General features: G+C 42.0%; 1 protein-coding gene across 7 annotated transcripts in view; it reads right to left on the reverse strand.

Moving 5' to 3' along the window:
* Nucleotides 1–1,443: 1,443 nt before the first annotated feature.
* Nucleotides 1,444–26,131, reverse strand: part of dock8 (dedicator of cytokinesis 8) — a 273,645-nt gene continuing 248,957 nt past the window's right edge. For all 7 annotated transcript variants that reach the window (XM_060841212.1, XM_060841167.1, XM_060841183.1 and 4 more), the window contains 8 exons: nt 20,539–20,670; nt 18,950–19,084; nt 18,475–18,564; nt 16,588–16,824; nt 12,206–12,349; nt 9,702–9,808; nt 5,758–5,928; nt 1,444–2,771 (listed from right to left, as the gene is read on the reverse strand). In XM_060841212.1, the coding sequence (XP_060697195.1) occupies nt 2,705–2,771; nt 5,758–5,928; nt 9,702–9,808; nt 12,206–12,349; nt 16,588–16,824; nt 18,475–18,564; nt 18,950–19,084; nt 20,539–20,670 (1,083 nt within the window). In that variant the 3' untranslated portion in view covers nt 1,444–2,704. The remainder of the gene's footprint in view (nt 2,772–5,757; nt 5,929–9,701; nt 9,809–12,205; nt 12,350–16,587; nt 16,825–18,474; nt 18,565–18,949; nt 19,085–20,538; nt 20,671–26,131) is intronic.

The following is a 26,131-nucleotide window of genomic DNA, read 5'->3' on the forward strand; positions in this document are numbered from 1 at the left end:
ATAATTATGAGGTTTATATGATTGTAATGTTTTGGAATAGTGTTAGTAACAATAGATTTTAAAAAATGATTGAAGTCTGCTTTCCAACACGTTTAGCAGGTATGCCAGAATGTGTTAATAGAGTCTCGATCATTCTTCTCCTGACTATGCCAGGTCCAATTTCCTTCTGACGGTTGTGGATTCAGCTTTCTCCTTGTGATTTTAATTTATTTGTCGGGAAACTTGTAACTTGTTCTCAAAAATGGCTTGCTCTGAGCTGTTGTTTTTCGCAAGATGAAACACATTAGCCTTGCATCCAGATATAAATGTTTATTAGTTTTCTTTTCCTTAACTCTTCCATCTTAGAAATAAATAGATATTTTCCTGCATAACTGTTTATAACTTTCAGCACATTGTGGGATTCCGAGAGACTCGGAATTGTGACTTCCAAGACAGCAGCCATTAGCTGCAAAAATGGACAGCGTACACCATCACCGTTTACAGGATGTAGGCATCACTGGCTTGACCAGAAGTTATTAGATTAGATTACTTGTGGAAACAGGCCCTTCGGCCCAACAAGTCCACATTGACCCGCCGAAGCGCAACCCACCCATACCCCTACATTTACCCCTTACCTAACACTACGGGCAATTTAGCATGGCCAATTCACCTGACCCGCACATCTTTGGACTGTGGGTGGAAACCGGAGCACCCGGAGGAAACCCACGCAGACACGGGGAAAACGTGCAAACTCCACACAGTCAGTCGCCTGAGTCGGGAATTGAACCCAGGTCTCAGGCGCTGTGAGGCAGCAGTGCTAACCATTGTGCCACTGTGCCGCCCTTAAATTGCCCATCCTTAAATTACCCAGAGGACAGTTAAGAGTCAACCACCTTTGCTGTGGGTCTGGAGTCACATGCAGGCCAGACCAGGTAAGGATGGCAGATTTCCTTCCCTAAAGTGCATTAGTGAACCTGATGGGTTTTCCTGCAATTGTTACATGGTCATCATTAGACTCTTATTTTCAGACTATTATTGAATTCAAGTTCCACCATCTGCTACAACTGGACAGCTAACACCAATGCAGCTGGATGGGATGAATGACACCCTAAAATATTTTATTTACTATCATTTGAGGTTACCATGTGTGATCAGTTCAGTCATATATTTGCAGAACCAATTTTTAAAAATAGTCCTGCTACACTCTCAAAGTGAGCTTTCAACTAGGTATGCTATATGCATCTTTTAAAATCTAAATAGAAATGTAAAAGGAACACAGTAATTACTCAGGATTGAACAAAACAGCTTAAAACACTGAGTAAAGAAGTTATATGTCTAATGACTGCTTTATAAAGTCTTCAATATGTGACTTTGTTTCCTCTTAAAGTGATTTTAGTTGTTAAACAAAATCAAAGCAGATTGTACAAGGACTTTAGAAGCGTCGCAGTGCTCCCATTGGTTGACAAGTTTTATTTTGCATGGTCAGAAGTTTCTGTACACAAGATTATATACAAATGAGGACTCAAGGCAGTTTACAAATATCAATAATAACGAATCTAGAAGCATATTTTGCAATTTGGATATCGCAGCTGAGCAATTCAAAATTACAACTCAGAGCAGATCAGCTCTTATCGAAAGAGGATATCTTATCCAAGTTAAAAGGAAATTGAAATATCATAAACTTCCAGGATGAGACTGCATAAAGAATTAATTTCATTTGCCCAGCATGTCCCATGTAATCAATGAATTACTTTCTGATAGTCACTTAGTAAATCATCACATCCTAAAATCAAGTGTTGGATGTCCTCATTCATTTTAACCTCTTCATTTGGATCAATTACGTGGCAATACTGGGAATGTTATATTCTCAGAACACAAGCACATTGCATTTTATTGAATGTTTAAAATAATCCTTCCTTCATTGTTCCACACCTGTTTTGGATAATAGGATGTCACCGATCTGAACTTCAGAAACAGTGTGGTAAAGTTGCACGGTAAATATCATTCTGGACTTATTGTGTCTCAAATATAGTTAGTACATAAATTCACACCCATGAAGTAGTCAAAATTGCACTGAGTTTAACAACAGAGGTATATGAGTTGCAGTACAGATTACAGGCGCCTAATAACATATATATGATATATACACTGAAAGGACATCCGAATTCAAATCCAATGTTATATTTAAACAACAAGATTCTATCAATAGATCTAAGACAAAAAGTGCTATCACTTTGTTTAAAATTCAATGACAGTCTCAAAAAGAATATGTAATAGGCTATATACAAACGCAACAGAGAGGAACATCAATATAACAACTAGCTGTACTTGTGGTTTGAAAATACACTGCCAGTTCATGTAAACATTAAACACAGATCTATTAATTGGTCAGGAATACAATGACAGGGCAATAAATGCTCCCAGCTGATATCATGGGGAAATGCAGGAAGACATGGCATTAAAACCACTTTTGTGACTTGAATTTCCAAACAGCAGCTTAAAATGACACTTGGCAATTTTGTCTGCACATGAAGTATATGATATCAGTATCAGTCCATGGTTGTTACCTTATAAAAAGTGCTTCACTTTTGAAAAAATAATCAAGTTCAGGTTACATACTTTTCACTCATCTGCCTTGATGGCTTTAAACACTCAGTGCATTGCCCTTATTGCAAATGAAACGATGAAGGACAAATCCTAGTGTCTCACATTGACTCGGATTCCATCAGCTGTTCTGTGCACTGGATGGTGATGTCTCATACTTCCTGAAACTTGATCTGTTAAAGGATCCCCTTAAAGTAGAAAGAAAAGTGAAGAATATTGTGTAACTCATGGTGCATCAGGGAACATTACGATAAAACAGGAACACCACATGATTCTTTTTCCAGTTGAGATCCTACTCATTAATGCAACGTTTTCCCTTTCTCTGTGAAATGCATTGGCTTAACCTGAGTTTTTTCTGACAGTGCTGCTTTATCTAAGTGGTAGATACCTGACACAAGACAGTGGGTGCTCAGAGTCAAACTGAACCATCAGGGGATCGCACTGAGAGGTTTTGCAGACTAACTGACTCTGTTCTGTGAGGTTTTGAGCAAGTTGCCATATATTGATGTACTTTGAAATTTGGGATAACAAATCCCTGGCACTCATAGAGGCTGTGGAGCTTAAAATGATACTATGGGAACAATGGATGCCCTGTAAACTCTGAGAACGTTGGAGATTCTGTAAAATGATGTTCTGCTACTTAATGGGAAAGTGAAGATGTACTGACTTCATCTGCTGTCTCACATGCCAGCTATGAAGGAGCCTCCTGTCTCAAAGTGGAGTTTCCCACTGAGTACAGAGCAAGATTATACGTTGTATAACAACTTCTTTAAAAATAGCGAATACTTCAAAAACTAGGTGTTTGACTTCTGCAAGAAAAAAAACTGACTAAATATTGGGGCACAACTCAGAATCAAAGAACTTTATCTGGAATATTGAACTCTTTAACAAAATATACGGCTGAGGTTTCACGTTCCTGGACCCAGTTCAAATGCAGGATGGTTTTTCTTGGAAAGAAACCCGCAGTCTACCTTCATCAGAAAGCTCAACGGCTCCTGTTGAAAATTCTGCCTGAATTACAAACCCAGAGAGGGAAACTCTGCGGCTTGGAGTTGCAGTATCGCCAGAGAGCCCTTGGAGTATCAGATGGAAGGTCACTGGGTAGAAAAGTAGATGTTGTTAGGGGGCAGTGGCTAGGTTCCGTGGTCGGAGATTGTACGGAGAGTCAGCAGGGGGGTTGTGCACAATACTGACAGCCTACCCCACTGGATGGTCTGATTTCTTCTTGTGCTGGGACCCCTGTTGTTTGTATTATACACAAATGATTCGGAGGAGAGCGTAGGTGTCTTGATTAATAAACTTGTGGGTGACACAAAGACTGGGGAAGCTGCGGATAGTGAAGAGTATTGCCTGAGGATACAGGAGGACATAAATGGGCTGGTGAATTGGGCAGAGAACTGGTTTAATCCAGACAAATGCAAGGTGTTGAATCTTGGAAGATCTAATGGAGAACAGAAGTACATGGTAAATGGCAGAGCTCTCAGAAGCATCAACATGTGGAGGGATCTAGACGTGGGGTCCACACTTTCTTGAAAGTGACAACACAAGTGGATAAGGTTATCACGAAGGCACATGGCATACTTACCTTCATCAGTCAGGACGTAGAGAATAAAAATTGGCAAGTCATGTTGCAGCTGTATAGAACTTTAGTGATGCCACATTTGGAATATAATGTACAGTTCTGGTCGCCACGCCATGAGAAGGAAGTGAAGATTTTGGAGAGGATACAGAAACAGGACGTTGCCTGGTTTGGAGAGTGTTAGCCATGAGGAGAGATTGGACAAACTTGTTTTTCTTTCAGTTGAATGTCAGATGCTGAGGGGAGACATGACTGAAGTTTACAAAATTATGAGAGGTATGGATAGAATGGATCGTCAGAACGTTTATCCAGGGGACATAGGTTCAAGTCAAAAGGGAGTAAAGTTTAAAGGAGATGTGAGAGGCAAGGTTTATACACAGAGGGTGGTAAGTTCCTGGAATGTGCTGCCAGTGAAGGTATTAGAGGCAGATACAACAGCAACATTTAAAAGTCATCTTGACAGATTTAGGAATAGACATGAATAGAGGGATATGGACAGCATAGAACCAATGGTTTGGAGCTTATAAAGGCGTCATGGGTCTGCACAGGCTTGTTGGGCCAAAGGGCCTGTTCCTACAATGTACTGTTCTTTGTTCTGTCTCACCTGCAATTGACGTAATTGCAGCCTCACTGGATCAAGTCTTTTTGTGGTTGGCCATTGACCCTGACTGGCAGTGGGACAGGGTGGTTGACTATTGACCCTGACTGGCAGTGGGACAGGGTGGTTGGCCATTGGCCCTGACTGGCAGTGGGACAGGGTGGTTGACTATTGACTCTGACTGGCAGTGGGACAGGGTGGCTGGCCATTGACCCTGACTGGCAGTGGGACAGGGTGGTTGGCCATTGACCCTGACTGGCAGTGGGACAGGCTGGTTGGCCATTGGGCCCTTACTGGCAGTGGGACAGGCTGGTTGACTATTGACCCTGACTGGCAGTGGGACAGGGTGGTTGGCCATTGACCCTGACTGGCAGTGGGACAGGGTGGTCGGCCATTGGCCCTGACTGGCAGTGGGACAGGGTGGTTGACCATTGACCCTGACTGGCAGTGGGACAGGGTGGTTGGCCATTGACCCTGACTGGCAGTGTGACAGGGTGGCCAGCCATTGACCCTGACTGTAGTGGGACAGGCTGGTTGGCAATTGGGCCCTTACTGGCAGTGGAACAGGCTGGTTGGCCATTGACCCTGACTGGCAGTGGGACAGGGTGGTCGGCCATTGACCCTGACTGGCAGTGGGACAGGGTGGCCAGCCATTGACCCTGACTGGCAGTGGGACAGGGTGGTTGACCATTGGGTCCTTATTGGCAGTGTGACAGGGTGGCCAGCCATTGACCCTGACTGGCAGTGGGACAGGGTGATTAACTAATGACCCCCTTGCCCAGAACTAAATTTCTGAGGCAATGAGGTGGCTTGATTAATAAATTTGTGGATGACACAAAGACCAGGGAAGCTGCAGGTAGTGAGGAGAATTCCCTTCCCAAGATGTCTGATTATCTGATCCTCACACATCCTTGCTGCCCCTTCTTGGAATGGAAACATTCTCATTACAATCACTCGATTTGTTACTAAGGAATAAACTGCAGGGTTTGGATCTTACTTGCTCTCTCTGTGGATTTTAACCACTGGTTTATATAGGTCTGGGATCTTGCGCCCAATCATTGGTCTTAGGTTCTCCTTCAATTTGTTGTAATTCTTCTTCAGTTCTTGTTGATATTCCTTTTGGTCAGTGGCAATCAGCCCTTTGTTCTTCTCCACAGCCTCACCACATCTGGACAGAAAAGACAACATTAGTAAAGACCTAAAAATTGCTGGAAAAGCTCAGCAGGTCTGGCAGCATCTGTGGAGAGAAATAAGAGTCAATGTTTCAGTCAAGTGACCCTTCCTCAGATCTGGCGAAGTCCCATTCAGTGAAAATCACTAATTCATCAGTGACCGTAGCATTACTTTATTTAATTCTCCAGTCAGGGCAAATTACTGTTTGCATTCTTCAGACACACCCTCTATTTAGATTAAATATTCCTTTTTACTTTCAACTTGAAAATTTTTTTTTTGTTAGTCATTTATTTCTTGTCCTTTAGCTTGGAAGGTAAGATGTTCCCTACAGTAATCCTATTTTCTCATCACCAACTCGTGGTGTGCAGAGACCTCTCTCAGACTCTCCCTTGCTCTATCCTTTTGGTAACTCAGTGTAAATTAACAACATACACCACACACATACAACGGGAAAATTCCTGCCACCTAACATTGGAATAGTGGGGGTTAGCAACATACCATTCCAGCCCATGAGAGGGTGGCAGCAGCAAAGAATTAGGAAGGAAATGGAGATTTATTGCCAGGGTATTGGAATTCAAAAGTAGGAAAGTTTTGCTACAGGGAATTTCTCTGTTTCTAAGGTGTGTGGTTATCTTCCCTTTGCTCCACCCTTACTGTAGGCTATACAGGATGTCAGTGAGGCCTCATCGGGAGCACAGCTCTGATCCCTGCATTTAATAAAGGATGCACTGGCATAGAAGACAGTTCACAAGAGATTCATTTGACTGATTCCTGGGATGATTAACTATACGTTTGAACTTCGTCATTGAGAAGAATGAAGGTGATTTTATTGAAACATGCAATGGGACTTGACAGGGTAGGCATTGAGAAGATGTTTCCACAAATGGGGGAGTTGTGAACTCTGGGATATTGAGACAGAATAAGGAGACACTCATTTGGAACTCAGATACAAAGCAAATGTGAATGTCTGAAATTCTCTGTTGCCAGTTGTGGAGGCTACATCACTGGAAGTATTCAAAGAGGAGGGAGATAGACCTTTGAAATATCAGGGAATTGAGGGCTATGAGCAGCTGGCATGAAAGAGAAAACAAGGCCTGAGATAGACCAACCACAACCTTGTCAAAGACTTGAGGGGCTGAATAGATAGGTGGTGTTAATCACTGAGTCCATGTCTCAAAATGGGGAGCAGGGGGTGGGGGGAGCATCTGGACTCAGGATGAGTCTGCCTTCTTGAACCACTGCAGTCCAACTACTCTGGGTTAACCCACAATCCAGCGACAGTGAAGGAACGGCGATATGTTTCCAAGCTAGGATGGCAAGTGGCTTGGTGGGGAACTACCAGGGGGTGGTGTTTCAATGTATCTGCTCCTTTTGTCGTTCTAGTTGGATGTTGTCGTGGGTTTGGAAGGTGCTGTCCGAGGATCATTGGTGAATTTCTTGGTGAGTGCCAGACTGAATTTAACATAGATGGGGACAATGGGTGAATTCATACTGAAACCTCCCAAAGTAGCCAACAGAAATCCATCACTGGGACAACATCTGTAAGTGTGTGTAAGAGTGAGAGAGAGAGAGAGAGAAAGAGAGAGAGAGAGAGAATGTGAGAGAGAAAGACACATAAAACAAGGAGCTGGGCCTCTTTTCAGAACTCTCCAGATGCTTCTCCAAACATAAACCATTCCTCACCTGTGTTTTTGTAACCTCACTAGCAAGGCCATCAGCAACAAATGGGAGAGTGATTGGAGAGGCAGCTGGCAAGGTCAATAGCTGGGGTGAGAAGGTCCCTGGGGGGCACTGCCAATGGCTGGGGTCAGGGTGAGTTCTGCCAGCTGGCTTCAGGAATTAGTGGTCAGGGGAGTGTGGAGGAAGGGGCGTATGGAAGACAAAAACTGCTCTGCAGCTTGGGGAGGCTGCAAAGGGGAACAAGGAAGCAGGGTACTTCCAGTAAGGATTCCATTCCATTCTCCCTGTTCCTCCATCTTTGATGTATCTGTTCTGATGATGCCAACTTCTATGGCAGGGGTGGTCTGAAATGTCCATCTTTTTCCTCAACCAAGGATTCCCTCATAATGTCGCTAACAGTGCCCTCAGCCAAGTTGGACCATCCCCTGCACTTTGGCCCTCACCCCCTCTCTTCCCTCACACAACAGCAATAGGGTCTCCCTTGGCGTCACCCATCACACATATTCCCCACCCCTCCCTTAACAGCATTCTGCAGGAACAGGTTGGTCAGGGACACCCTGGTCTAATTTTCTTTCATTCCTAAGCCTCCACACCACACACACACACACACACACACACACCCTTCTCTTGCTATCGCTGAAGGTGTAGCACCTGGCTGTTTACCTCTGCCCTCCTCACTATTCAAGCTGCCAATACACCTTCCAGGTGAACCAGTGACTTACCTGCACTTCACTCAAATTACTCTATTGTATTTGCTGCTCACAATGTGGTCTCTTCTACAGAGTGGTGAAACTGTAGAAGGCATTGCCACAGAGGACTGTGGAGGCCAAGTCATTGAGTGTATTTAAGACAGACATAGAGAGGTTTTTGATTAGTAAGGAGGTCAAGGGTTATGAGGTTGAGAAACATATCAGCTATGAACGAATAGTAGAACAGACTCATTGGACCGTACGGCCAAATTCTGTTCCTATATTTTATACTCTCATAATATTCAATGGGAAACACATTAAAATAACAGAAGGAAATGAAACCACACTTTGTGAACAACCCAATTTTCTGAGTAATACTATCAGGCTTTTCAAGGGCAAGCTTTAATGCACAGTCACTGAGTGACTCCATGTCAAAAATAACACAAATGACACAAGATGGAGGAGGTTTAAGTGCAGCAAAAACACAGAACGATTTGGGAAAATTGGAAGGGGCACAGGCTTTTCATCTTGGGAGTGTGTTCTGCCATTTACTGAGATCATGCTGATCTGAGACCTACCTCCACATTCCTGCCTACGGCACACATCCCCGAATACCTTTGATAAATAAAAATCTATCTCAGATTTAAAATTAACAACTGATCCAGCATCCACTGGTGTGTGTGGTAGAGAGTTCCAAACCTCTCTCACCATGTGTGTGGAAGTGCTTCCTAACATCTCTCGTAGAATCATAGATTCGCTACAGTATGGAACAGGCCATTCAGCCCATTGAGTCCAAACCGACTCTCTGAAGAGCATCCCATCTAGACTCAGCTCCCTCTCTCCTTAACGGCCCTAATTCTCAAACTATGCTCTCTAATTCTGGAATCCCTAAATAGTGGAAATTGTCTGTCTTTATCAAACCATCTTTCCATTGACTGAGCTGCAATGCCTGATTCTATACCTATTTAATCCTGTGTGGGTACATTTGTTTTGTGTTTTTGCTCTTTCAATTGATAATTTTCTCTCTTTTCCTTTGACAAGGGTATGTTCTTCAGGAAATGAGATACCCTCAAGCATTCCACCTCAGATGATTATTCAGGGGAAATCTTTGACATTCTAGAACTCTTCTGCCTTGTCCTTTTCTGCTGTGTGTGCTTCGAGCATAAGTCATTTAATACACTGGTCAGTTTTCTCTCTGTAATCAGGCTGTGGGGTCAAATATAACACTTTAATTGCGACACCCGCTGAAGTCAATAAACCTGGTACTGAGTGAGATCATACTGAACATTTTTCAGATCTACACTGCTCATCCATTAATCGGAATACTTTGCTCTATCTTTAAAGATTTCCACTTCTACAGGTTCAGCAAATAATTCATCCTCTATTTCACGTAACTTACCGCATTATAAACTCTTTGAAGCATAACCTTAATTTATTGTGATGTCTGAAGAGCTTTGAATCTTCTGGAATTTCCGCCAGAAATACTTGTGCTACTTCTAATGGACCCTGTAAACAAGTGGATAAAACTGACATCAGACACTGGGAAACAACAATGCTGCCTTGGTTACTGTGTTAAGACCACTGACAAAATAACTTACTATGACAATCTATTTTCATCTCTGCAATATCACTCAACTCCAACCCTGCCTCAGCTCATTTGCTGCTGAAAATACATTTGAACCATGACCAAGTGTAAGCAACTTGGCCTAGAGAGTTCTTCACCATGTGATAGGAGCATGGGCCGATCTGATTGTGGCTTGACCTTTATATCACTTTCCATCCCAATACCCTTTACTTCCTCAGCAATCAAGAAACTATTTAACTCAGTCCTGAAAATATTCCCCGTCTCTACTGGTCTGTAGGAAAGAGAATTCCACAGGCTAATGATCATCTGAGAGAATAAGAAATCTCCACAACTGTGTCTTAAGTGGAGAATCCTAATTTTTAATAAGGTTCTAGAAGTTGTCTAATCTCTTCCAGTATCCACTCTGTCAAAATCTCTGAGGATTTTATATAACTTCACCTCTCATCTTTTTAAACTCCACAGCCCAACCTGTCCAATGTTTAGAGTCATAGAGATGTACAGCACGAAAACAGATCCTTCGGTCCATCTTGTCCATGCCGACCAGATATCCCAACCCAATCTAATCCCACCTGCCAGCAACTGGCCCATATCCCTCTAAATCCTTCCTATTCATATACCCATCCAAATGCCTCTTAAATGTTGCAATTGTACCAGCCTCCACCACTTCCTCTGGTTTTCCAGCTCTAGAATAGCCTGCTCTTTGATTGATTTCAGACTGTGTTGCTCTAAAAAACTGTTCCAAAAACAGTTTATAAACTCATCTTCCAAGCCACCTTTACCTAATCAATGTATAGATTAAAATCAACACGATTATGATTGTAGCTTCCTCACAAGCCCTCATCAATTCATTCTGAGTACCCTGTCCTATGGTATATTTACTGTTATGGTAGAGTGTGGCTATAAAATACTTCCACAAGTGACTCCTTACCCTTGCTATCTTTGTCTCTATCCAAATAAATTTAATACCTTGATGTTTAGAATCAAGCTTATTTCTCAGTATTATACCGATGTTTTTGTTAATTATTACCCAATTAACTTTTCAAGCTTCCTCAGTCAAAGCCTTTTATCTATTTCTCTGCAATGGCTATTAGATCATAAATGATTATTTCCATTAATTATTGACAATTCATCCAATGTGTTATGATTGTTATGTCCATTCAGATAAAGATGCCATATTCCCAGAGAACAATAAAGCTGCTCTCTCATGAGAGACAGATAGAGAGACAGAGAGCGAGAGAGAGAGAAAAAAAACATTCTGCACTGCAAACTGTCCAGCCAACAGACCACCTTTCCATTCAGATACAGAATCTTTGATTCTATTGTTTTACTTTTCTTGCAGACAGGGGCGATATCTATTGGTGCACTGTTACATTTGGGCGTTTTGCCCCTTCCTCCACCTCCCCTTCATTTCATTGGCTCTTTCTCTTTACCATATTTTCCCTCACATGTTGCCTCACCATCACTAATTAGTTTAAAATTATCTCTACCACTCCAGTTACACAATTTACCAGAACACTTTGCACAGTTCAGGTGAGGACAGCCCCAATAATCTAGCTCCAACTTTCTGTACCTAGCTATGGCTCTACATTTGACTGTTCCAGTCTTGCCTGGCCTCCCACATTCTATCCTCGATAAACTTGAGGTCATCATAAACTTTGCTACTATTGCTTTTACTTGCTCCACATCCAGCTCACTGTACCCTCCTTATACTCAATGATCTCCACGGGCACTTGCTTTTCCTCCAATTTAAATCCCTGACCTTGTTTGCAATTTCCTCCTTAGCTTCATCCCTCACTTTCCCTAATCCCCATTGAGACGAGTGAAGCATAAACTAATGCCACATATCCCTTCTAGCTATTCAATACTTGCTTGGGAAAATGAGGAAGGTGGCCGCTCCATTAATTCCTGGCAATATTTGAGAAAGTTTTACATACATCATTAGTTCTTATTTATCCAAAAATGTATCCTGTAAGTACCACTTCATAAATTGATATCGAAATTCACTTTCATTGTTTACTTGACTGAATTTCAAAATAATAGTAAAATGTATTTTAAGCAGCTTTCGTAGATAATCTATGGAGCTTCGTATGCAAATAGAGTTTATTCTATTTTGCAATGGAGCTGCTATCTAAATCAGAAGCTGTGAAAGGTTTTTTTCTTTGTAAATCCCAACCCATGCCTACACCATCAACATCACTTCATACTTTGAAAAGAAAAAAAGCACTTTTCCAGGCATGTTTTAGATCTTTAACTACAGAATCACTAGGCTGACATATACACCTTCACAGGAAGGAATCTCAAACGGCATGATGCAGTACCTGGTTTACAGTAGCTCCCACTGAACCTTGTAGCACCATCTGAAGCAACTTGGGATCTGGAGGTTCCTGTTGAGTTGCAACTGCTAACTCGAGTGTTTTCTTCTGCATATCTTCAATAGCTACCTCAATAGGTGTTAGAATAAACTGAAAAATAAACCAGATAGGATTATTTCTTTCCAGGCTGCAACAATTGAAAAACAGATTTAAATTCTCAACTTCTGAGGCATTGGATGGCACCAGATGTCAGCAGTTAAAACCTTAAAGATATTGGGACTTACTATTCACTGCCATTTCAACTAGAAACATTTTCACTCAAGAAACATTTCATGTGTATTTTGTGAGATTGTATTTGCTGATGTCACGCCCTATCTTAATTTTAGCACAGCCCATAGGAATAGACAGGCAGGATTTTGTGTTTATTTCAATAACATTCATACCTCAGTAAACAGTCTGTAATTCCAAAGTAAACATAACAAGAACAAAGAAAGAAGAAAGAACACTACTGCACAGGAACAGGCCCTTCGGCCCTCCAAATCTTGGCTGACACATTTTGTCCTTCCACACTAAAACTGTCTTCACTTACAGGATCCACATCCCTCTCTTCCCTTCCTATTCATGTATCCATCCAGGTGCTGCTTGAATGCTGCTGTTGTGTCTGCTTCCACCACCTCCTCTGGCGATGTGTTCTAGGCACTCACCACCCTTTGTCTGAAAAATTTACCTCACACATCTCTTTTAAACTCCATCATCAACAACCCCTACCTCGTGCACCTTGACCCTGTGTCCCCTAGTAATTGACCCTTCCACCCTGGGAAAAAGCCTCATACTTATCACTCTCACCATGCCATTCACAATCTTATAAACTTGTTTTCGGTCACCCCTTCATTTCCTGTGTTCCAGCGAAAACAAACCCAATCTATGAATCTTTCTTCAGAACTCAAATCCCCGCACACCAGGCAACATCCTGGTAAACCTTTCTGTACCCTCTCCAAAGCATCCACATCCTTCTGGTAATGTGGTGACCAAAACTGCAGGCAACATTCCAAGTGTCACCTAATTAAAGTTCTATAAAGCTGCAGCATAACTTGTCTATCCTTATACTCAATGCCCCTTCCAATGAAAGCTAGCATGCCATAAGGCTTTTATTACTACCTTACCTACCTGTGCTGCCACCTTCAGTGATCTGTGGACCTGCACACCCAGATCCCCCTGCATTTCAACACTCCTAAGGGTCTGCCATTGACTGTATAATTTCCACCTGTACTTGACCTTCCAAAGTGTACCACCTCACATTTGTCCGGATTAAACTCCATCTGCCATTTTTCTGCCCATGCTTCCAATTGATCTAAATCCGGCTATCGACAGCCACGGTGAAAATAATAAACTGCAAATTGTGAAAAGAAAGGGCATTTGGCTGAACAATTTTGCAGTTGACCTGTCTCTTATTTACTATGTCTCCCTGTGCTGTTCTCAGGTTTCATCTTCTGCTATCCTGATGGAGCCATGCTTCTCCGTAACCCATACCTTGGGACAATAACCACTTAAATTCAACCAGGAAGTGAGCGTGGGCTACAAGTGTATCATTTAGTGGCTAGCTGTTTTTTGCATTTCACACAGTCAGTGTTGATGTTTGTTTTATATTTTCACCGCCCTCTAGCATTTTTCATGATGAAATGCATCGCCATTGGAAAGCTTCTGCTGCATAAAGGCAAACTACACATTTTGATTAAAAAGATTTCAAACCTTTTGTTTCATCCCAAACTCAAGAAAACTTTCTGGTCCAACTTGTGAATGCAGTAGGTTTCTATTAATTAATAAATATATTGTATATGTTCTTTGCTAATTGCCCATCCCTAACTGTGCTTTGAAAGGCAGAGGGGAGCTCAGTTTTTGAACCTCTGATATCCATTCGATGTAGGTATACCCACAATATTGTTGGGGGAGGAGTTTGGGATTTTGACTATGAATATTGTGCACAGTTTTGGTCTCCTTATCTGAGAGAAGATGCTGTGGCTCTCTCTCTCTCTCTCTCTCTCTCTCGAGTGCAACAAAGTCAGACTGATTCCTGACATGGCAGGAGTGATGTATGAAGACAGACTAGGTTGGTTAAGGCTATATTCATTGCAGTTTAGAAGAATAAGGGGGGATTTCATAGAAACCTTGACAATTCTACCAGGACTATACCGGGTGAATGCAGCAAGGATGTTTCTAATGACTGGGGAGTCCAGGGCCAGGGGGTCTAAGAATATAGGATAGGCTATTTCAGACTGAGGTGAGGAGAAATGTCTTCACCCAGAGAGTGACGAGCCTGTGGAATTCTGTTTAAGAAGGTAATTGAGGTCCAAAACATTGGATGTTTTCAAGGAGTTAGATGTAGTTCCTCAGGCTAAAGGGATATGGGGAAAAAAATGAAAATAGGGGACTGAGTTGGATAATCAGCCATGAACATACTGAATGGTGCAGCACGCTCGGAGGGCTGCAGGATGTTCCGTATATCTATGTGAGGGAATGGTAATACATTTCCAAGTCAGGAGGGTGAGTGGCTTGGAGGGGAACCTGCTGTTGGTGATGTCTCCATTTCCTTTTAGATGGAAATAACCATGGGAGTTTGGAAGGTGCTCTATAAGGAGCCTTGGTGAATTTCTGAAGTGCTTCTTGAAGCTGGGACACACTGTGGATCTTTGTGAAGGGAGTGAATGTTAAAAGGGCTGCACTGCATGCCAATCAAATGGGCTGCTTTGTACTTGATGGTATTGAACTTCTTAATGTTCTCAGAGCTGCACCCATCCAGGGAAGTGGGGAGTATTGCATCACACTCCTGACATGTGACTTGTAGATGGTGGACAGGCTTTGGGTTAGTCAGGTTCTTAGCCTCGAGCTGCTCTTGGAATGACTGGATTTACATGGCTATTCCATTTAAGATTCTGATCAGAGGTAACCCCCAGGATGTTGGTAGTGGGGGATTCAGTGATAGTAATGCCACTGAAAGTCAAGGGAAGGAGCTCAGATTCCTTCTTATTGGAGGTGTCTATTGCCTGGACTTTGTGAGGAGTGAATGTTACTTGCCACTTGTCAGCCCAAGCCTGGACATTGTTCAGAATTTATTGCATTTGAACATGGACTGCTTCAGTATCTGTGGAGTGGTGGATAGCACTTAACATTGGCCAATCATCAGTGAACATTCCAACTTCTGATCTTATAATGGAGGGAAGGTCATTGATGAAGTATTGAACATGGTTGGGACTGGGGCACTTCCCTGAAAAGCTCTTGCACTTTTTTTTGTGCCAAGTATGACTCCAACTAGCAGACAGCTTGCCCCCTGATGTCCACTGATTCCAGTTTTGCGAGGATTCCTCGATGCCACACTCAGTTGAATGCAGCCTTAATGTAAAGGGCTGTCACTCTCCCCTCCCCTCTGGGATTCAGCTCTTGTCCATATTTGAACCAGGGCTGTAATATGATTAGAAGCTGAGTGGCTGTGGCGGAACCCAAACTGTGTATTACGGAGTGGGTTATCATTAAGCAATTGTTGTTTGATCGCACTATTGATGAAACTGGTCCATCATTGACGATTGAGAGTAGATTGATCGGACAGTTATTGGCTGGGTCGAATTTACCCTAAGTTGTGTATTGGACAACATTTCACATTGTTGGGTAAATGCCAGTGTTGTAACTACACTGGAACAGCTTGGTTAGGGGAGTAGCAAGCTCTGGAGCACAAATCTTCAGTAGTATTGCTGAAATGTTATCAGAGACCACAGCCTTTGCAGTGTCTCATATCTTGAGCCATTTCTTGATATCATGTGGAATGATTTAAATTGGCTGAAGGTTGACATCAGTGAAGTGGGAATGTCAGAGAAGGCTAGGATGGATCATCCACTGAGCATTTCTGGCTGAAGATAGTTGCAAATGCTTGAGCCTTATCTGTTGCACTGATGTGCTAGGCTTCTCCATCATTGACGATGAAGATATTTGTAGAGCCTCCTCCTACAGTAAGTTGTTTAATTGCTCACTGCCATTGTGTACAACACATTGCTATATTATTTGATATTCATGCTGATTGGTTGAGGGACAGCCCTGAAGCATGTGCCAAGGAAGTGAATTGGGCAGAAAAAAGAACCAAATAATTGGAAAAACCTAACAAGCATCATCTGTGGAGTGAAACAGAGTTAAACTTTAAGGTCAATGACCATTTCTCAGAAATGATCAGTTCTGTTTTTATCTGTTCCTCTTTTAGAATTTCAGCATCTGCAGTATTTTGCTGTGTATTAGCTACTGGTCTTTGGTCATTCAGTCTTTTCTAGTTCAACAATTTTCAAAAATCTGTGTTTCTTTAAAGTAGTTCTTAGGCATGTTTTTGAAACAGTTAGCTCATATATTACCTCTTCTTTCTGAATGACATTAATTCTCGTTTTGATGTAAGGGAATGCGTGCTGGGTTGTCAGGATTGTCTTCCTCTTGTATTGTTCTTTCAGGTCTCCCCGAGGACGTCCATCCTTTGTGAAGGGCGTGGTGTACATGAAGCGCCGAAGATTAAAATTCTTTTCAAAATAGGTGACTCTATCTTTCATTTCATAATCATCAAAGAATGGCTCCACAAATGTTATTTGTATGTAGGCCTAGAAACACAAAGTTTGAAATGAAAAAATTTGCAAGTCATTTTATTTGGTAATGTGTATGTATTGTTTTGTGTCAGCGGTTTAGACTAATTCCAATAAGGAGGGTCAGTGGCAGTGAACCTGGCTAAGGCATCTTCATTTTTGTCTTCATTAGTGAGACAAGTGTTCCTGTATCAGAAGCAACAGGACTGACTACTGCTCTGAAATTATCTTTATGATCTATTGTGCTGTATGGAACATTAGAAAGAGTGAACCAATATCAAAGTAAGCTCTTGAGAGTGTGATGCTAGAAAAGCACAGCAGGTTAGGCAGCATCCGAGGAGTAGGAGAATTGATATTTCGGGCAAAAGTCCATCAGGGAAGACTGATAGGTCACAGCTGCCTGGCCTACTGTGCTTTTCCAGCACCGCACTTTCAACTCCAATCTCCAGCATCTACAGTCCTCACTTTCTGGATTAGAGTGGTGCTGGAAAAGCACGGCAGTTCAGGCAGCATCCGAGGAGCAGGAAAATCGACGTTTCGGGCAAAAGCCCTTCATCAGAAATACTCACTTTCACCTATCAAACTAAGCTGTGCACGTTAGAAACCAAGGTACAGTTTGGAGCTCACCACTTCTGTGCCTGGTATCCGATCTGTCTTAGATACATCTTAGATTGTAATGTAATTGGATAATAAGCACTGTAGTGACTTGCACTGTTCATCGTGATTGAGACAATCTTCTCCTGAAGACTGTTAAAACGTTTAAATATTTGCCTGTGGGATGTGGGAATTACTGGCTGGCAATCATTTATTTCCCTTGAGAAGGTGGTAATGAACTTCCTTGAACTAGTGCAGTCCATGTGCTGGAGGGCACTTTGTGTGGACATCACACCCCCTCCCCCGTTTTGTATCAGCAGTTTAGACTAATTCCAATAAGGAGGGTGAGTGGCAGTGAACCTGGCTAAGGCATCTCAGATCGTTTAGTTGCACCATATTCCACACGGTGACCGTGGGTAGGGAATAGCTAAGAGTGCCTCATTGCATATTTACCAATGCAATTTCACTCTAACTGGAACAAATCTACTCTGCCTTGTAAGAGGATGGCTTGTCTCCATTCAGAGTTTGTTTAATGCAGAAGTGTTGTTACCATAACGCAGCATAAAAATTCAGAAAAAAGCTTAGACCTGAAAAGATATTTTGAAAATTATGCAATAGAAAGGAGTTGGAGCAGGAGGTGTCATTTCTGCCTTCATGCTAGAAGCTCAGAATTTGATGGCCAAACAAGTTGATTATCAACTTTAAATCCTTCTAATATACACCAATGGAAGGCAGAGAGAGCAGAAGAGGTTTCGGAGGGAAAGAAATTGGAGCGTCACCCATCTAACTCCATTATTTAAAGGCTACACTTATCAAGTCAAAGTGGATGCTGCTACAGTAACTGGAGTCCATTGGGGGACACCCAATTGATGCCAAAACAATGAGGTTTGATTCCTGTTCCAGCTGATGTGGTTTTGGCACCTACCTCCTTCTCCCTACCTGTGGTAGAGAATGTTGCAATGGGAGTTGGATCCGCCTTCAGGCAGAGAATGCAAGAGCGAGAAGGTGAAGGAAAAGTCGAATTTTTAGGAGGAATTGCTTCATATTGCACATTGCAAGTCATTTCCAACTGACCTTGTTTGGATCCAACTTGCCCTTTTCGACAGGGCTAGAATCTTTAATAACCTCCACAGCAGCATCACCAAAACACTGTCCGTAAAATGCCTATTTGAAAAACAACATAGGATCGATGATTTTAATACCATTCATCAAATACTGTTACTCAATACTATCATCAAAACGAGCAGAGTTTGGTTAGTTGCTAAGCAGATTTTTGTCATTGAAGAAGCTCTATTTTTGAAGAACATCAACACGTTAGGCCAAAATGTAATCGGATTGCTTTCCTGAGTCGCTGCTGGATTTGCACATTGCATATTCAATGAGGAGCTACAAAACCTGAATAATATCTTTGGGGAGAGAAGGCAAGGAACACAATGAAAATAAGTTGTCAAATAAAAGGGAGATATTTGAAAATGTTGCAATTCTGGAAGAGGGATTAAAGATTGAATAATACCATCTTCTACATAGACTGATGATGGATTGTGCTCACCTCCAGCCGATGAGAAATTTCTGGTAGCTTGGTAATGGCAGGTTCTTTGTAGATATATTCCTGTTCATCCAAATCCCCAAATTTAGCTCCATAGAATGCAACACGGAAATACGTGCCAAACATCCGCTTAGAACCCTTGTGAAAAAAAAAGCCATAACTTTAATGTTGATAATGAAAGATGGGCAGCAGCTGGTAGAACAACATTAGTGGCATAATCCTTGACTGTTCAATTATATTTAGAGTGACTGACATCTTTACACGAAGCTGCTTTGTGTATTAACTAAATCCTAAGAAAACACCATCTATTAGAAAGTGTTAAAACAATTCCGTGCTGTACGATTCTATGACTCCATACAATTACAACATTTAAAAGACATTTGGACAGGTACATGAATAGGAAAGGTTAGAGGGATATGGAACAAATGCAGGCAAATAGGACTCTTTCAGTTTAAGAAACCTGGTTAGCATAGATGAGTCGGACTGAAGAGTCTGTTTCCATGCTGTATGACTCTATGACTGTATGTTACAATGGTAAAAAGGAAGACATTTTGGACTGGTTAAGCTCAGTGAATTATCATGTCTCAGTCATGAGCCATGATGTGGAGGAGCCGGTGTTGGACCGTGGTGGACAAAGTTAAAAATCACACAGCATCAGGTTATAGCCCAACAGGTTTATTTGAAAGTACTTGAAAGTTTGCGATTGCAAATTGGACTATTGGACTATAAGCTGTTGTTGTGTGATTTTTAACTTCACTTAGGGAACTCACTCAAAATCAAGGCTGGTTATTCCACGAGTTGTCACAAAAGTTGAAGATTTTATCAAAGCAAAAAAGAATTCCGCAATTTGCATCTCTGTTTAGACCAAAGTTTACCGAAAGAATGGACCAGGCATCTGTACTCAAAAGAATTACTATTCGTTAGAAATAGATTCTACCTTCAGGTAAACAATTATGAACTGGTAGTGTATAACTCTACCAATTAAACCTCCAATCCCATTATAAACTCCCCTTACAAACATAAACAGAAAGACACACAAAAACATTGGTGTTGTGGATGGAGGGAAAAACTGCGAAGGCAAAAGTGAGGACTGCAGATGCTGGACATTAGAGTCAAGAGAATGGTGCTGAAAAAGCACAGCAGGTCAGGCAGCATCCAAGGACCAGGAAAATCGACGATTCGGCAGGAGCCCTTCAGGCTTTTCCAGCACTGCTCTAATTTTGACTGGAAAAACTGCGAAGGCAGTTAAATGGTCCCCGTCCATAGGATGGCTGAGGTGAGTCATTGGTTGTTTATTTCTTGGTCCCTCTCTTCAGCTGTTTCCCACAGTTGGGGGGTGGTGGGGGAGGGGAGCAATAGGCGTCATTCAACTGACTGGTTCTTTGAGACCTTGCTCTGCTATTTTTTTATTAATTTGACTCAGTTAGTGGCAACATAGCGAACAACTGTCAGGCGTGAATTGCTCTTCTTTGCTCACAGATATCTATGAAGCTATGCATGTACGAATCATCATGTATGCTGAAAGTGGTTCTTTCCCATAATGATGAATAATCCTGAAAAAAAATGCTTCATACTGAGACAAAATAAATTACCTTTGCTGTTATGCTTTCAAATGCTTTTTTGAGCTTCTCATGTATATAAGCCAATTTGTTGACATCTCTATGGGCTTCTTGAATTGGTATGACAACTTTGTAGACTTCATTCACACTTTCAAACATGCAGGCCTAAAGGAATGACAGGAGAGCATGTGTTAACATAATCAATAGTGTCAAAATAATTAACTGCATTAAACCATTTAATTCTTCAAGACTAAAGATAGGTCATTCCTCTTATTATCCATGTTAAATGGATAATAGGAGGAATGATCTAACTTTAGTCTTGAGGAATTAAATGGATAACTTTATTATCCTAAAGTTTGGTCTCCTAATCTGACCAATATAAATCCCACAGAATCGATAGACAGCAAAGTGAATTATGCAGGTATTTTGAGTTAAATTGAAATGAAGGAAAATCAGTTAAATTAAACTGTTCCTTGATGTGCTCTGACAGGAATAAACATCACTGGCTCCAAATTGGTTTGATACAGTGAGTTTGGGTTGCATCCCAGCCTCTGAACATCCGAACATTTTGTTAAATATTTAAAGCTTTTCTTTAAAACTCATGTTTCGCAGTCGATACCTGCTGCAGACTGGCTGAGTAATTCCAGAATTTTCTATCATTACTTATTGTCTAATTAAGAAACAGTGTTACTCAGGGCCAGAGGTTTGAAGAAGAACAGAAATTTATTTTTAATCTGAGCATCTTTTTTAAAAAAAATCATTTATAGGATGTAAGCATTCCTGGCTAGGCAAGATCGGGTAAGGATCGCAGTTTCCTCCCCTAAGGGACATTAATGAACTGGATGTGTTTTTATAAGAATTGATCATGTATACATTTCATTTGATTTGATTTGCAATTTTCACATGTACTGAGATACAGTGAAAAGTGTTGTTTTTCATGCGAACGAAACAAATCATACCTTACATAAGTACATCAGGTTAACAGAACAGAATGCAGAATATTGTGTCATAGCTACAGAGAAGGTGCAGAGAAAGATCAACTCTAATACATGATAGGTCTGTTCACAAGCCTGATAGCAGCGGGGAAGAAGCTGTTCCTAACTCTGTTATAGAGTCATAGAGATGTACAGCACGGAAACAGACCCGTCGGTCCAACTTGTTCATGCCAACCCAATCTAGTTCCACCTGCCAGCACCCGGCCCGTATCCCTCCAAACCCTTCCTATTCATATACCCATCCAGATGCCTTTTAAATGTTGCAATTGTACCAGCCTCCACCACTTCCTCTGTCAGCTCATTCCATACATGTACCACCCTCTACATGAAACAGTTGCCCCTTAGGTCTTTTTTATATCTTTCCCCTCTCACCCTAAACCTCTAGTTCTGGACTCCCCAACCCAGGGAAGAGACTTTGTCTATTTATCCTATCAATGCCCCTCATGGTTTTATAAATCTCTGGAAGGTCAACCTTCAGCATCTGACACTCCAGAGAAGACAGCCCCAGCCTGTTCAGCCTCTCCCTATAGCTCAAATCCTCTAACCCTGGCAACATCCTTGTAAATGCTTTCTGAACCCTTTCAAGTTTTACAACATCTTTCCGATAGGAAGGAGATCAGAATTGCATGCAATATTTCAACAGCTGCAACATGACCTCCCAAGAGAAGACATGATTTTGATTTTTGCCGCATCTCAAAAGCAAACAGGTTATCAGACTAATATCTACTGTTGACAGATTATCTGTTTTAATCGTCCGAACTAAGAATACCATAATTCCATCAGTAATAGCAAAAACTTGGTTGAGCATCAAATAAGCATATCTACATCAGAATAAAAAAAGTTCATAATGCAAAATTTAACAGCAGTCCTATTGGAACATGTTTTCAAACCTCTGTATCTTCTCCCTAATGGAAGAGGATGAAGGAGAGTATAACCGGGGTGGGAGGGGTCTCAGATTATAAAGACAGTATAACCGGGGTGGGAGGGGTCTCAGATTATAAAGACAGTATAACCGGGGTGGGAGGGGTCTCAGATTATGAAGAGACTAGAACCGGGTTGGGAGGGGTCACTGATTATGAAGAGATTATAACCGGGGTGGGAGGGGTCTTTGATTATGTTGGCTGCTTTCCCGAGGCAGCAGGAAGTCAATGATAGATTAGATTAGACTAGATTCCCAACTGATTCGGCCCAACAAGTCCACACCGAACTTTGGAAGAGTAACCCACTCAGACCCATTCTCCCCCCTGTATTTACCCCTGACTAATGCACCTAATACTATGGGCAATTTAGCATGGCCAATTGACCTGCCCATCTTTGGATTGTGGGAGGAAACTGGAGCACCTGGAGAAAACCCATGCAGACACAGGGAGAATGTGCAAACTCCACACAGACAGTCACCCAGGACTGGAATTGAACCCGAAACCCTCGTGCTGTGAGGCAGCAGTGCTAACCACTGAACCACCGTGCCGTCCATTGTAGATGAAGTCAATGGATAGAAGGCTGGTTTTTGTGATGGATTATGCTGTGCTCACAACTCTCTAATTTCTTGTTCACCACAGGCAAGTTTTCTTTCCAGATTTTAAAATTTGAATTCAAATATCACCAACTGCCTTGTCGGGGGAGGGAGGGGGGGAGCGGGTTCAAACCTGTGCATCGAGAACATTGAACTGGTGTTCTGGATGACTAGCCCAGTGCCATTATCACTAGATCCCCACATCTGAGATAGGCCTTTTACATTTTTAAAAATCGTATTTATTCATTGATGGTCGTGGGCATCACAGGCTCCAGCAGCATTTATTGCCCAACCCTAGTTGACGGGAAGGCAGTTGTGAGTTAAGAGGCTGCAGATCTGGAATCACATATTGCCCACATCAGGTAAAGGTGGTCTACTTCCTTTCTGTAAAGGATAGCCCAGCAGCAGGTGGGTTTTTATGAAACAAAAACAGAAATTGCTGGAAAATCTTAGCAGGTCTGAAAGCATCTGTGAAGGAAAATCGAAGTGGACAGAGTGGATGTTGGGAAGATGTTTCCATAAGTAGGAGAGACTCGGACCCCAGGACACAGCCTTAGAGTAAAGGGAAGACCTTTTAGAATAACCGGGGTGGGAGGAGGGTCTTTGATTATGTTGTCTGCTTTCCCAAAGCAGCAGGAGGTCAACAGTAGATTAGATTAGAATAGATTCCCAACTGAATGGAAACAGGTCCTTTGGCCCAACAAGTCTCACAGTGGCAGGGACCCGGGTTCAATTCCCACCTCAAGCGACTGACTGTGTGGAGTTTGCACATTCTCCCCGTGTCTGCGTGGGTTTCCTCCGGGTGCTCCGGTTTCCTCCCACAGTCCAAAGATGTGCAGGTCAGGTGAATTGGCCGTGCTAAATTGCCCGTAGTGTTAGGTAAGGGGTATATGTAGGGGTATGGGTGGGTTGCGCTTCAGCGGGTCGGTGTGGACTTGTTGGGCTGAAGGGCCTGTTTCCACACTGTAAGTAATCTAATCTAATCTAATCTAAAGTCCACACCGAATCTCCAAAGAGTAACCCACTCAGACCAATTCCCTCTCCTGTATTTACCCCTGACTAATGCACCTAATACTATGGGTAATTTACAATGGAGATAGGAGAAACGTCTTCAGCCAGAGAGTGGGAAATCTATGGAATTCATTGCCACAGAGGGCTGTGGAGGTCAGGTCACTGAGTATATTTGAGACTGAGATAGATAGGTTCTTGAGTATCAAGGGGATCAAGGGTTACGGGGAGAAAGTGAGAGAATGGGGTTGAGAAACTTATCAGCCATGATTGAATGGCAGAGCAGACTCAATAGGTTGAATGGCCTAATTTCTGCTCCGATGTCTCATGGTCTTAATGTCTCAGGTCCAGTGACCCTTCCTCAGAATTGGATTCTTATGACAACTGATAATTGTTATTAGACATCTTATTCCTGATATTTTTATTGAATTCAAATCCCACCATTAAAACCAGGGCCCTCAGAACATTCAACATGTCTTGCTGCATCTGAGGAGGGAAAGACATCCCATGAATGAATAGAAAAAAAAGTTCTGAAGGTCAAAATGTTAAGTCTGTTCTCTCTCCACACATGCTTCCAGACCTGCTGAGATTCCCCAGCAACTTCTGTTTTTGTTTCAGGTCTTCAGCATCTGGGTCTATGGAGGACAAGTCCAGTGACAATATCCCAAAGCTATTGACTGATTGAAATGGGAAAGACTCCATTGTCAAACACTGACACTGTGTACAAAAGTACATTTGAAAAGGAAATAAGCAAAGTTTATACCCATTTAAACGTTTGCACTTGTGGGACTAAGTCCCCAGAGATTAAAAGACTGTGTTACAAGCCCCAAGGTATTTCAGTTGGGATTGAACCACTGGGTTGGATGTTAATGTGAAGTTGCATGTGGAGCATGGGGCATCACTAATACGTGGAAAAGGTGGAAATATGCCGTTTCATTAGCATTTCAATCCCCATCCTCTCAGTAGTAGTGGGCTTGATGAGTATCCTGAAGCTAAGGTCTTAACTCAAGTACATAGATAATCCAAACTTGCACATTGGTGGGGTTGGAGTTGCTGATCCGAAAATTAGACTTGACACAGTGGACTCCAGATGAAGACAGGCTCAGTATCCTTGGTTGAGCTGGCTGTTGCTGACTCCCCTCACAATCCTCCTGAGGATGCACCATCATAAGGCACATGCAGACAATACGACAGCTCAGGTATTCAACCTTTAGGTCAATTAAAAGAGAATGTTTTGTTTTCAGCTGGTGGCTCACACTTTGAGTGAGCAAGAGGGCAGATTCAAGATTCAAGGACAGCAGTGGAGAAGCCATGTTGGACCCTGCAGGCATCTCCAAGTTCTGTTCAACACAATGCAGAATGCTGTAACCTGGGTACTGCTGATGAAGAAAACATTGCGCTGCAGCAGAGATTGAGTAATTACAGGCCTTAAAAACACACTCCTCTGAACTGCAGACAAATGGAAAAATTCCACCTCAGTCATGAGCAGGTCAATGTCACAGGACATCAAAGCGATGAAGTCTTCAGCAGACAATGGGCCAGTTCCACAAAGCTATTAACTTGACAATTGAACAAGTGCATTCATGCCTTGAACAAGGGTTTGCAAATTCTGAGGGCCTCACCCAGTATTTTAATTGGTGTGTTTTATTGTAAGCTTCAGTTGTAAGAACATGGTTGGCATGGACTAAATGGACTGAAGGGTCTGTTTCTATGCTGCATATTCTATGAATCTATGACTTTGTGAATACAAATTATAGTTCACTGATCTTACATTTGTATTTGGCAACATAAAACAACACAAGAATATCTTTGTTACATATCCTACAGAAAGGAGCATGCTAATTCTTTTCAAACACATTAATGACTACTCTGAAAGATTTAATCCCTTATAACAGTCTTCAGCCAATTTCAAAAGAACATGCTGAGGTTTTTGAAGCTCATCATGAAGCTATATTTCTACTTCATGTACAATCAGAACATGCAATGGGGAACACTGGCACTCAGTCTATTCCAGACACATTTAAGACGATCCTAGCCACCAACTGAGAGAAATACCTTCCCAACTATAATTGTCCTCCATGCAGACTTCCTTGGCAGGATATATTTGAAC

Source organism: Hemiscyllium ocellatum, chromosome 2 (genome assembly GCF_020745735.1).
Source record: "Hemiscyllium ocellatum isolate sHemOce1 chromosome 2, sHemOce1.pat.X.cur, whole genome shotgun sequence".
NCBI classification, from domain to species: Eukaryota; Metazoa; Chordata; class Chondrichthyes; order Orectolobiformes; family Hemiscylliidae; genus Hemiscyllium; species Hemiscyllium ocellatum.